General features: G+C 41.9%; 1 protein-coding gene across 1 annotated transcript in view; it reads left to right on the forward strand.

Moving 5' to 3' along the window:
* The window catches only part of LOC125768264 (patched domain-containing protein 3), a 41,688-nt gene that overhangs the window by 18,552 nt on the left and 10,247 nt on the right, over positions 1 to 12,889 (forward strand). Inside the window, exon 7 of the mRNA XM_049435666.1 lies at positions 3,069 to 3,407. Within this exon, the coding sequence (XP_049291623.1) occupies positions 3,069 to 3,407 (339 nt within the window). The remainder of the gene's footprint in view (positions 1 to 3,068; positions 3,408 to 12,889) is intronic.

The raw sequence follows: 12,889 nt of genomic DNA on the forward strand, positions 1-12,889 counted from the left end.
ATTGTTCCGCTAGAGAGAGAGAGAGAGAGAGAGAGAGAGAAAAACAGACGAAAAAAGCAACGGAATGATACAAAGGCGCGTATGGAACTCGGTGCAATGAAATGAACCGAAAAGAAATCAAGCATTCAGCATGCCAATTAAACATGTGAACAAAAACTCAACGTCACCCCACTCCCCGTCTACCCATCCCTCCCATTTCGGGGTGCGCAAGATACGTAGCATACAAAAGGCAAGTTGCGTAACAAGTGCCGCTTGGAAAAGAGATATGTATACAATTTCCAAACTCTATGGTATTTGCCAATGATGCCAAAAGATAAGTACCTGAGTGAACCGAGCGCTGGTGAAAAGAAAGGCAATACGTGCGTCTTACACTAACGCATGTTTGCGCCGTGTTGCTTTAGCTCGCAAGTTGCGGGTGCAAGCGTATTGGAGAATTCAAACAATCAACATGACCGATGCACTCAATTGCCGGCAATTTACGTCCACTGAAGGTGCGCCGCAAACGACGGTTGCAGCCATAAGTGCATTTACGGATTACAACTCCCTCACCAGTGGGTACTCTTGGGGGGGTAGTATAATGTAATGGACAAATAGATCACCATTATCTGGCGGTAGGGTGGACGATTCGGCGGTGGAAGAAATATTTCGGTAAAAAAATAATCACACAAACGTGCTAATTCGTCGAGGATTAGAAACCGCGGTAAATGCGCTACTTGTGGGTAAAATAGCTAAATTATTTAAAAATGCCACGTGCATCAACCGAGAAGGCGTTCGAGTGTAAGACTCTATTAAAGAATTACGATTAACTTAAAGACTTTAAAGTCAAAGATCATTACAAAACAGTGAAACGGTGATTTGCCAACAGTACGGCATGTGCATCATCGTATCGATCGATCGTAAAATGTATCGGGTTGATAATACTCATTTCAAGCAACATCTTTAAACCGCAACAAAGGTGTCATAAAACATCAGTCCAGATAACCGCAGTATACCTTAGTTGTTTGACGTGAATTTAACGCCCTACACTCTCTGCTAAAGTCTATTTTGAGCTGCAATTGATAGTGAATGGTGTTTTCAAATTATGGCAAAGGGTTGTTGCCGCCTTTATGCATAGATACTTACCGCAATCTCAACCATAACAAAACGATCCTTAAAGTACTGGCAGTCGAAATTTGCCACAATCAATCGGGTGTCGTCCATCGTTAGGGTTATTGTTGGTCCTATTACTGTAGGCCGTTTTTCTTAACCAGATCTAGGTCACCGGAGAGATGTTGTCATGACGGAACGGGGGAAAAATACTTAAAACGAATATTGCACCGACCCTTGTACCGCAAAAGCTAAAGAAGATGTTTCTTGCACTGATAAACAAAACTGGTATTCCTTGGATTGCTTGCAAAATTCCTTGTTACCGTTTTTATGCCGTTCCGAAAAATAATTCTCGGACCAGATGAAGCGTAAACAAGTAAAACATGATACAGGAGATTGGACTAATTCTTTCAAGGTTGACCGAAACGAAACACAGTTCCATGTACTGGATGCGCAAACGTCTTTGGTTAATTAACCAAACCTTCAAATTCTTATAGCAGCTGTGCACCTGTGGTGCAACTTAGCGTCCCTGTTGAATGCTAGTTTATTATATACCAGTGCTGCTGGCTGAACAATAACAACACTGACTGTAGCTAAGGTTGTTGAAGTTGTTACTCCACACGTACGCATTCAAATTGACGACCCTTGTAGCACCGTTTGTAACACACCATGGTCTGATAAGCTTCCGTATACCGGAAGCTTTTTCAACGGAAACTTTGCACATGGCCGTAAATGTTGGGTTGTATACAACCGACGGTTTTGAATTTAGGAAAAGAACATAAAACTTAACTAATTTCATATTGTTATTCTATATTCATATATTATTATATTATATTCATAAATATATTATTCTTGAAGAATGATCAAGTGATCAAGATGAAATGTTTAAACAATCGAATTCTAATATTATCACAATTGATAACTTCAGGAGGAAATGCCATGTTTTTCTTCCTTTGGGCTATATTTTTACACTTAATTGAATATTAAAATGTTCGTTTCGTAAAAGTTTCCGAGGAAGTTTTGTACCATTCCTGCAGTGTAAAAATCTTCCCCGATATCACTAAACCAAAGCCACTGCTAATTCAATAACTGATGGCCATCTTTCACAACGCAAGAATGTCTGTTTGTTAGGAACATTTAAACAGCCATGTACACTGGAAAAGATAATTATTTTACCTCCGCTCGAGAACCTGAGGAAAAATGGTGCATACCGTACCAACACGAAAATTCCATCGCCAATATTACATGTCGCTTACCGCTTACGCTTACTGATCGATAAATTTAGCCGTGGGTTAAGTGATTAAGCGTCCAAACAGTAAATTGTACTGGTACTTAGAATGGTGAAATTACGGTTTTTACTTACCCCGACAGCTTAACCAAGCTTAGCTGTTGCCTTGATGCCTAAAAGGATCAACCCAAGTTCTATTTTGTCGTACGTTTCAACGTCTGCCAGTTTCGGCATGCCATTCTTGCGCGACGATTGGCTATAGATCATCTACCGCCGGCTATCGGTTATCGCCCATCGGCTAACGAAGTTTTGTAAACGAATCAATCAGCCCGTCGTTGTACACAAAACTAACACCGTCTAGCATACATAAACGCATGATTATGTCATTGCGAATAAAACTCTTACGGTACGGGAGGGTGACGCGTGTGTTGTGTGGGTTGTAATTATCCACTCCGAAGCTGCACCGTCACAGTTATGCACGTATGCAACACGTTCTTTAATGTACTTTCAGCAAACACACTGTGCTAGAGAGAGAGAGAGAGAGAGAGAGTGAGAGAGAGAGAGAGAAAGGGAGACATAAAACATTAAATTCCGAATCTAAATATGACGTGCAATAAGAAAATTGATTTGAATTAACTGATATCATAGCGACTGAGACTGGGTTTAATAATGGAGGTTTTAATGAAACATGAAACATGTGTGGGGAGAAATATATACATACCTAAATTCTAATAACAACTTTAAACCATTTCAGGTATCGGAATCGATGACACGTTCGTCATGTTGGCTGCCTGGCGCCGGACGTCCGTAAAACTGTCCGTTCCGGAGCGCATGGGTCACATGATGTCCGAAGCGGCCGTCTCTATCACCATCACCTCACTCACCGACATGATCTCCTTCTGGATTGGTATCCTCAGCCCATTCCCGTCCGTGCAGATCTTCTGCGCGTATAGCGGATTTGCGGTTTGCTTTACCTACCTCTGGCACATTACATTCTTTGCCGGTTGCATGGCTGTATCGGGACACTGCGAGTTCAAGAATCTGCATGCCATCTTCGGATACAAGGTTCTGCCGGAATCGGTTGCTATAAAAGGTAGGTGAATCCGTAAACGTAAACAAAGCGTTAAAGTTATATGAAAACCCGTTAACCGTACTCGCATAATAGTAGCTGGCCGTGAACGTATATAAAGGGGTGTAAAATATTATCAAGTATACTAAAATGGATTTAACATTACGAAAATGTATGAAGCTTGCCAGCTGAATCATCAAGTGTAGCGGCAGCTGAATTGAACCGTAAATGTCACGTTTGTAACCACGGCAGCTTCTCGTACTGTGTAGTGTGATGATGCACACAGGTTTCATAGGGTAATATTGCATTCGCAAAGCTGGATGCCCGGCAATTTGAATAGCGCTTGAATCGTTAACCCATTTACGCCTGATAAAGTATCGCGAGCGGGGAAATAACCCTCATCGATATGCGCTTCCTTGATGCGCTTCCAAAGTGCATGAATACTTAGTTTCACTAGTGCATTCTTCCCTCGTATCCACTTGTTCGTATCATACGCCTTTATCTCAGTGAACGATTACGGTTTACGTTTTATAACCGGCACGCAAATAAACACGCGACCTGGTCCAGAGATCCGAATGAACGAACCTCGGATGCGCTAGTTCGATTGCGTATATGACTGAATCGGCTTCTGAGCCTATAATGATGTTGTTCTAAATTGCTTAGTAGTAAGATGCATACTACTACTTAGAAAACATTTTGGGTTATTTTTGTAAGGTTTCAATTGTTGATACATCTTCACTTCATGTGATGTTTGCTATGTTTGAACATTTGATGACCAATAACATGCAGCATAACTGTTATGTTTTTCCGCATCATTCAATATTCGTGGCGAGATGATATTCGTTAGCGAGAGTAAGCAAATGAAATGTGTGCTTTTGATATCGCTTGAACTACGCTAGATTTCTCACACGTTCCTGTGGCCTCTCGTTGGTAGAAAGTTTACCCTATTTCATGACGCTGCATTGACCGGACTGTGCACATGCGCTGGCCGCTAGTGCATCAGCGCTCTAACGGTAAACAGACGGCACCGGGGACCGGTCGGACCTTTCGTTGGGCACAGAACACCGCGATACATCGAACACCTACCGTCGAACGGTATAACGAAACGTCGACAAGAACGGTCTCGAAAAATCTGCTTAGCCCACGCAAAATTTCTTTTTATCAATCTACTCCATAACAATTTATGGCCCCACCGAGACGGAACGGGCTTTTTGCCTTCCCGCAACACTGCTCAATGTTTGAGCCGAATGTTCCAATGCATCCTAAACAATGAATCAATCCTCAATGGCCATTTGCGCTCTTCGGCGGTGTTTTTGTCGGTACCTGAGGGCTGTTTTAAAGCGCTGCCCTTTTGAAAGACAGCCTGCACCTTCCAGCTTCTGCACGGCTGTACATTTGAAGGTGGGGGTGATTTCGAGGGCTTGAAAGGCATTAGAATTAACGAGAAATCAACCGACGCTATGGCGGAGGGCGGTAACGATTGGGCGACGAGTTCTATTAGACAAACCGTGTCTGGATCAATTAGATGACCGGTTAATGATCCGGTTAGTGTGCAACGGGGTTGGATAACGAGCGTCGGGGAGTGACGCTTGAAAGCGCGATAAGCATCTCGTGGAAGAAAGCGTCCCACAACAATTTTAAACACCACCTTAGGAGCTGCCGATCGCTTCCGATTGAACGGAAGATTTGTATGCCAACTGCCACTGCTTCTCAACTCTAGTGAACCTACGAAACGTGAAAAAAGAAGAAAACCAAATGCTCTTCATGGATGCAAAGCAAGCCCTCGTTCGGGTGTGCCGACGCTGTAGGTTTGCAACTCTATCCGTGGAACAACCATAGGGATTCCATGCTTCGACTAGCATTCATGATCTTCTTCAACAAAATGGAGTAGCGTACATGCACGCCGTTGACGGAATGCGCCACTTTGAAGTGGAGCGTTTGATAACGTGCAACCATTTACCGTTGCCTATCGATGACGGTTGGTTGGGTGTGGTTTTAATAAAATGGGTACCATTCGTGGCATTCTACAATAGTAATTTATTGAATTACGTTGATAGTAAATGTAAGTAAAGCTTATCTTGAAGGATCATCACTTTATAAGTGCTAAATGATAACAGTGAATACGAAATACATTGAATTTTGTATTCTGTTTCATGTAAAATATAATTTAAAATAGTCAGGATTTTTTATCAAATACCACCCAATCAGTTTACTACTAGGGATAAGGTTTAGGCTAATCCCAGCATATATTCATAGTGATTATGGATAAATCACTAAATAAAAAATAGATAAGTCGAAACCGGCATAGCCAAACGGAAAGAAAGGAAGATGGAAACCGTTTACATGAAATGTACAAGGAATTTGCACCCAACGAGATTCGATACCATCTCAAGCATTTTGATAAGCAATGCGCTCAATGACTCCATCACCATACAGTGGCCAACCGACGAGCATTATACATGCAAATTCCTTCCACACATAAACCAACCTAAGTGGATAAACTGGGACGTAATTGTAAGTTTAAAAAAGTGGCGAAAGTTGGACAGTAGGTCAATTTTTCTCTCCCTTGCAGCAAGTGAGCCTCGAAAGAACAATAAGATCTGTTGAGTTGCATTGTGCAAAGTTTTATTTTGCTTTTTTTTTGAGGCTACTGTTATGTAACATATTCAGGCCAGCCTGTTTTTTTTTGCGCACGGTAATAAGAAACAGTTGATCGATTCCCTTCCATCGATGCGCGATCCTACACGTTGCCCAATAGGAAATTCCCAAGAGACGGCCGCCAAGTCTCTGCACATCATCGTTGGCCTCGGAACGAAGTTCATCAAGTGGGCCTCTGAGTGTGTGAGGAGCATTCAATTAAGTCCTTCCAGGCTGTGACCGATTCATGTTTTGCCTAGAAATCGCTTTGATACAAGGAAGACCTTGCTCGTGACAATGGAAATGGAAAATTGAAAATTAGCCGTGGCTAATGTGCTGATGAAATGAAAAACCAAAAATACTACTACTATTTTGTGTGAATATTGTATTGCGTACATTAAATTTATGACTTTGAATGCAAAGTTTAAGCTGCAAAAATTTTACTACTATATTTTTAACAGTGTACCTATACGAACATCTGTTTTTTAAGACTAAACCATTAACTTGAAGGGAGAGATGACAATGACGATCTAAACATATTTAAAAAAAGTACGTTTCTTCATGGTTAGACGATAGTAATCGTGCGGTGAAGGATAGTAGCTTTAAGCGGGTGAATTAAGTATTCGTTCAAACTTCCCAAATCGTTCCAGAGTAGTGTAATATTATTACACTTGAATTTCAGTTTTTACGGCGCATTTATAACAATCTAGGGCCATATTCTATTTGCGTTTATTGTATTTCCTGTACGTTCTGAAGGTCAGGTCTGAAGGTAATTTATTCTTCTTTGCGTTGTGATGTGATTAAAAAATACAAACAATTAAAATATTCGGAATTTTCATCAAGATCGGTAAATTGCATTGTTGGCTTGATCAGATTGTTTGACAATTCTACAATAACACATTTATAGTAGTCGAGGTGCCTTAAAATTGTTTGTGTGTATAAACGTATTTAAAATGACAACCTTGATCGAAAAAGCACCTTTCTTTGGTGTTCGTATCTCATCGCAAAATATCGCATAGGTACGGAGATATTTATAACCTAATAACAAATTTTCAAGTTTTTATAAAAAGTTATTCAAAATTATGAAGAGCCTTAGTTTTTAATGTTATTTATTTTTTTATAATTCTTTATTACAGCGTATGGCTAGTTTTTATTGTTTTTTTTTTTTTATATACATATTTAGTATCCTATTATTTTCGTCAACCTCTTTAAGAAATTGTACAAAATTTGTTTCGCACTGTTACTCCCAAAACAAAGATAGTACGCTAAAGGTTTTAGCTATACCAGAACGAGAAGGTGCAGAACAAGAGACTGAATTAAATTATATACGAACTAAATTTATAAACACGTAAACTATGCTACAACTCATTACCCTATTACATGACAGCTAAAAGAGCAATCATCCTTGACTCCAACTTTTTCTACAGCTTCGATTAAAATGTAAGCTGTAAGAGAAATCCAATAAATTATGAATTGTTTATCAACATCATATGATAGGGATCCTTCACCTTCATAAGCACCCGTTCCGTTAGACTGCTGGTGGAAGGGATACACGTGTAGGTTACGGGCGTAGAGTTGTAAAAATACTGTGCCGATGCTCGTGCGCTCACTCCACTGCCCTCGATTTCACGCCACACAGTTCGCTGTCCATTCGCTACGGATCGATGATCGAATCGGTAGTAGTTTGAAGACGGCCCAGCACAGCTGACTGTTCCAAACATGCATGTGCGTGTGCACCAATTTGGGGTCAGTAAACTGTGCTCCCTTCGTTACACTGCTGCATGCCACAATGTGATGCAGCATGCAATCTGTCGCTGACACGTACAGCGTCCTTGTGTTTGAAAACAGTGGCAGGTGAGTCGTGGACGTAGTATGAGTATGATTTGTCCTATGTGCGACCTGGGTCTATCGTATCGGCATTTGTTTTTACTTGCTACAAAAGGTCGTAATCAAGGAAATGTGGCCCTACGAAGGAAATCAAGCTAAGTGAAAAGGAGTACTAACACCACTGTGCATTGTCTAGGCAAGTATGTTTTGTGAACCTTGTCGCTACTGTTGTAACGTACGCAGTATACGTTCCGGAAGCGGATTAGCGTAAACCATGCGACGCTCGAATGCCGGTACACGCGTATAATCGTTGCTGATAGCACAAACTTAAGTAGGATCGAACAAGGTTCAAACCGCTCCAAGGCATACCACAACCGAACGAAAGCAATGCATGCACGGTTCTGTAATCAACCGATGTTGATCGAGAGAAACGACGAGAAACCTGTACGACATCAGCGAAACCCAACCAAAGGGACGAATTGTGTACGTTGGAGAACAAGATGACTTTACTTGACTGAACAGCCAACACGAGACGCACCACGCCGTATGGGCGAGAACGCTGATCATCACTTGCCGGTGATCAGCGGTCGGACAGTAAGCATACATATTTCGAGCAAACGGAAGCGAATCATTTAGGTGAATAAATCAGATTATTTACGATACGTCGCGGCGACATCGCGGCTAACTCAGTCTAGCACATTTCCATTCGTCCATTCATCCAGAAGCCGCTGGAAACGAACGAAGAACTGATACCATAGCGAGTATGCATATACACTCACACTTTTTAGTGTACAGTTGATTCATCGGGGTGATGCTGTGACCGAATTGGAGATGATACCGTTACAGACGCTTGCTGGACACGGCTGCCGCTTAAAACAGTGTCTTAAAACGATACAATCCGCTCGGTCGCTTCAATGCGCAACATGTAATAATCCAATAAACATGATAATTAGTTTAAACGAGTAATCGTCGACTCATGATCTGACTCGGTGATAAGCAGGATCGGCGTGGCAAAACTGATGGCAGAATCGCCACCATCAGCATGCGCATTAGATATACTACCACGCTAGTTTAAGATGTAGTGATACGATTCTTCGTATTCTAGGAATGAGGAGAAAGTAACAAACATTGTACTTCCTGGTAATTAAGAAGTTATTTTTGTTCTGACATTCTTGTAGCCTTGCTTTTGGATGTCTTGCTAATTTAAAACATAAATACTTGAAGAATTCCTATTAGGATAGCTGACGGATAGGATAATCCGGAAGTGTGAGATTCATACCAACAGAACACGACAAGTTCATCAGTCTGAGTTTCCGAACCTTAAATACTCATAGTTTTTTATTGATTTTTAAATCTATAATAGTTTCCGAAGTCTGGTGAAGTGACATCTATATTATTTATATGTCCGACAATGTTTTTTTATGGTTCTGTCTGAATTAAGTTACCTTATTGAGAAAACATTGACTAGACCATGGTCTGCAACACAACTCGCAATATTACAAAGACGTCAGGATTTCATATACTTAATCATGTGCTTGGATTGAATTAGCCTAAAACTTCATGTATGCTTTTGTTGTTCTTAGCCAACTCAAAATACTTTGAGTTCCTGAATGCGTAATAAACTAAAGTCTGGATTGAAATTTTATAAATTAAACATGAGCTAAGATTCAATATAATTACACTTTTTCACCTAAAATTTTCTCCATAAATTTAATTGTTTCATTAATATTTTATTATGTTCAAAAGATATAACATCTTTGCTTTATGTATGAGCATGTAACCTTTTTGTTACAAGTGACAGTTTTTAGTTATGAAATCAGCATACGGTTCCTTGTGTACCCATTTTTTCATGGATATGTGTTTTTTGCTCACTTTCGTTGTGTTTCCCCATCCAGACGGTGCCGATTGCTTAAAGCAATCAGCGGTATTTCCCCATCCATGATCGAACCGTATCGCAGAAGGAGCAGCAATGATTGCAATCCCTAACGTGTTCCCATCTCCTGCTGGATCCAACAAAACCGCCACACTTAAACACACACCCGAGGGAGCTTTCACATGGCAGCATCGTGTAATCGATGCGCACAGATGACTGTGGCACCTCAGCAAAACAAAAACTAACAGAAATTTCAATAATAATTGCCTGTGAAGTTCAGCGTTACTTTGCGTTACTGACCTGATCTTTTCGCTCTCGTGTGCGGAGACGAGTGGTCAGTTTCCGCTTTTTGTTTACCTACCCAAACGTTCCAGCTGTGTGTGTGTGTATATCGCCACGGGAACGCTTGGCCGCTGATGAAACAACGTGTTATGTCACAGTATTTGACACCGCGTGAAGATGTAACCGCGACGGGCAGATCCCAATTCAACAATGGAACGGCTTCATCAGGATCTTACTCGATTACTCGTTACTCGACCAGTGGGTCAAGTATGATGATTTGAGTTTTGGGTGAACTTTCGGCCATACACACCAAACGTCATTATGGCCATGGTAGGATCTTCGTAACTTTCTCGGGTGCTTACTGTAGTAACGATAAAAGTCACCCGTACTTGCAGCTCTCGTCGGTTGAGACAGCAAACGGGTAATTCCTTTCGCTTCGTCCTTTGTATACGTTTGCTCTGGATATTGGCATGAGTCACGTTACTCAACATTCGACTCGAGTGCACTTGTATAACAGAAGTTGTAAATTAATCGAATCGTTCACTAAATTCGCTGGAACAATCTTACTCAATGCAATTACCACACCGCGGCATGATTATGCGGCCCAATCCTATTCCAGCCACACGCGCAAAGCAAGCAGGGTGTAGAAAAAAAAGCAACTAATACACCGGGTCATCACACAATGCTGTGCAGTGCTGTACGAAATCCGAGTTGGCAGTCAGTTTGACGCTCGATTTGCCGATTATTCATTATTGTCGTAAACGAAATTTCATTGTGGACAGAGCAGCCAATATGTATCATTTGATTTACTTTGTTTTTTTTTTCTTCTTCAATGGACATTTAAAAAATTAGCTGCTAATGAGGGTGCCATGTTCAGTGCACGCAAATGTAACACATGGTAATGGGTTTAGATGGAAAGGCTGTATCTCTTTAATATGATCATTATATGAACTATTATGAAGTATTTACACTTTGTACCAACCAACTATTGAATGCTCTGAGAGTAACCATTAGTTCTACGGCAACTTTCACTAGAAGTTTCCAGATTGATCTCTAAAACTGGCGCTTTAATGATACTCGGTTAAATATATCTGTATCACTAAACAACGTTTACATAACATTCTTGTTATGTACGTAATTTGGTAGAACCACTTTTATTAACAAGAGATCAGCAAGGAAACGAAACACTAGCAAGAATGTACGTCCGTCGTGAGCGTGGGGGAATGGTCGAGTGTCGCTTCGGTCCATGCGACTACGATCCGAACGGTGGCCACTCATCTACACGATAACGCTAGATTATCGGTGAGTGCCTCGGGGATCGCCTCGGATGCTGCAGGGGTGCTCAACACAACATCTCCCCCTTTTAAGATAACAGGTACGGGTCGAGCCAACGCGGAGCTCTTCTATCTCTAGAGGAGTGGCGTGGCGGTAACTGCTGTTCCGTCTCACACGATCCTTGCTGGTGGCCGCTCCTGTTGGACGGGGATGAGGGGCTGTGTGGTTCGACAGGTTGGGACGAAGATGGTACCGCTGCGTCCATGGGAACCGATGATGAAGGTATGGGTGTAGCCGGCGGGGTTGATGAATTTGGCGTGTTTGAACACGAACCGGATGGTTGCGATATCGGGTCACCCGAAAATGATTGCGCTGTGGATGCTGCGACCGATGATGATGGCAGGTTCCATGCGTCCAGCAAGATGTCCATAGGTAAAAGACGTTGCTCCATCGAGTTAGTATTATCTGCGGTTCGTCGCCGAAGTTGGTTAATATGACTGCGTATTATCTTCTGGTCATTTGTCATTACACTATACATTACGTTTCCGCATTTGCTTATCACCCTGCCTGGGATCCATTTCCAGCCATTTCGTGCGTAAAGTTTAGCATAAACAAGATCATCTCGAACGAAACTGCGATGTGGCTCGATATTATCTTTGACTTCAGATCTAGGAACTGGACGTATCAACTCTAAACACGTACGGATTTGTCTCCCAAACATAATCGTTGCTGGTGCTTTTTGTTCTGGAACTTGAGGGTTCGGCGTAGAACGGTAGGTTCCCAAAAATATTTCAAGTGCATCCTCGATGGTAGTTCCGTCACTCGAAATCTTCTTTATCGCCCGTTTAAAGGTGTCCACAAACCTTTCCGCTTGGCCATTGGACTGCGGGTGGAACGGGGCGGTAGTAAGATGATCTATTCCATTTGTGGTACAAAAGTCCTCAAACTCAGCACTAATAAACTGACGGCCATTGTCGCTGACCAAAGTGATTGGGTTGCCATAGCGAGAAGTCGCTGTAGACGTTGTGCTGGCTGTCCGTATTATCTCAGGCCATTTAGAGAAAGAGTCGACTGCTATCAAGAAAGAATAACCGTCGATAGGGCCTGCATAATCGATGTGCACTCGTTGCCATGGGGCAGTTGCTTCATTCCATGGCGCAGGAATGGAGTGCGGCGGCGATTTGGCTGCAGCTGCACAGGCTCCGCAATTTGCAACAAGTTCTGTAATTTCTTTGTCCAAATACGGCCAATAGACGTAACTTCTCGCCAACGATTTCATGCGTTGTACACCTGGGTGGCCATGGTGTAATTGGCGAAGGCATCTTTGACGGAGAGCTGTAGGGATTATCACTCTCTCCCCGAATAAAATACCGTTGTCCACTATAGATAGTGCGTCTTTTCTGGCGTAGAAACGTGCCAGATCACCATTGAAAATGCTGTTTCGTGGCCATCCTTCCTTTATATACCGAGCAACCTTTTGTAGAACCGGGTCCGTTTTTGTTGCATTCTCTACTTCTCGGAAACTCAGAACAAATGGGGTTAACGAATTAACTGCAACTGATCGAATGTCGTCCTCTAAACTGATGCTAGCGATGATATAGTCTTCGTTGAG

This window comes from Anopheles funestus, chromosome 3RL (assembly GCF_943734845.2).
Source record: "Anopheles funestus chromosome 3RL, idAnoFuneDA-416_04, whole genome shotgun sequence".
In the NCBI taxonomy this organism is placed as follows: domain Eukaryota; kingdom Metazoa; phylum Arthropoda; class Insecta; order Diptera; family Culicidae; genus Anopheles; species Anopheles funestus.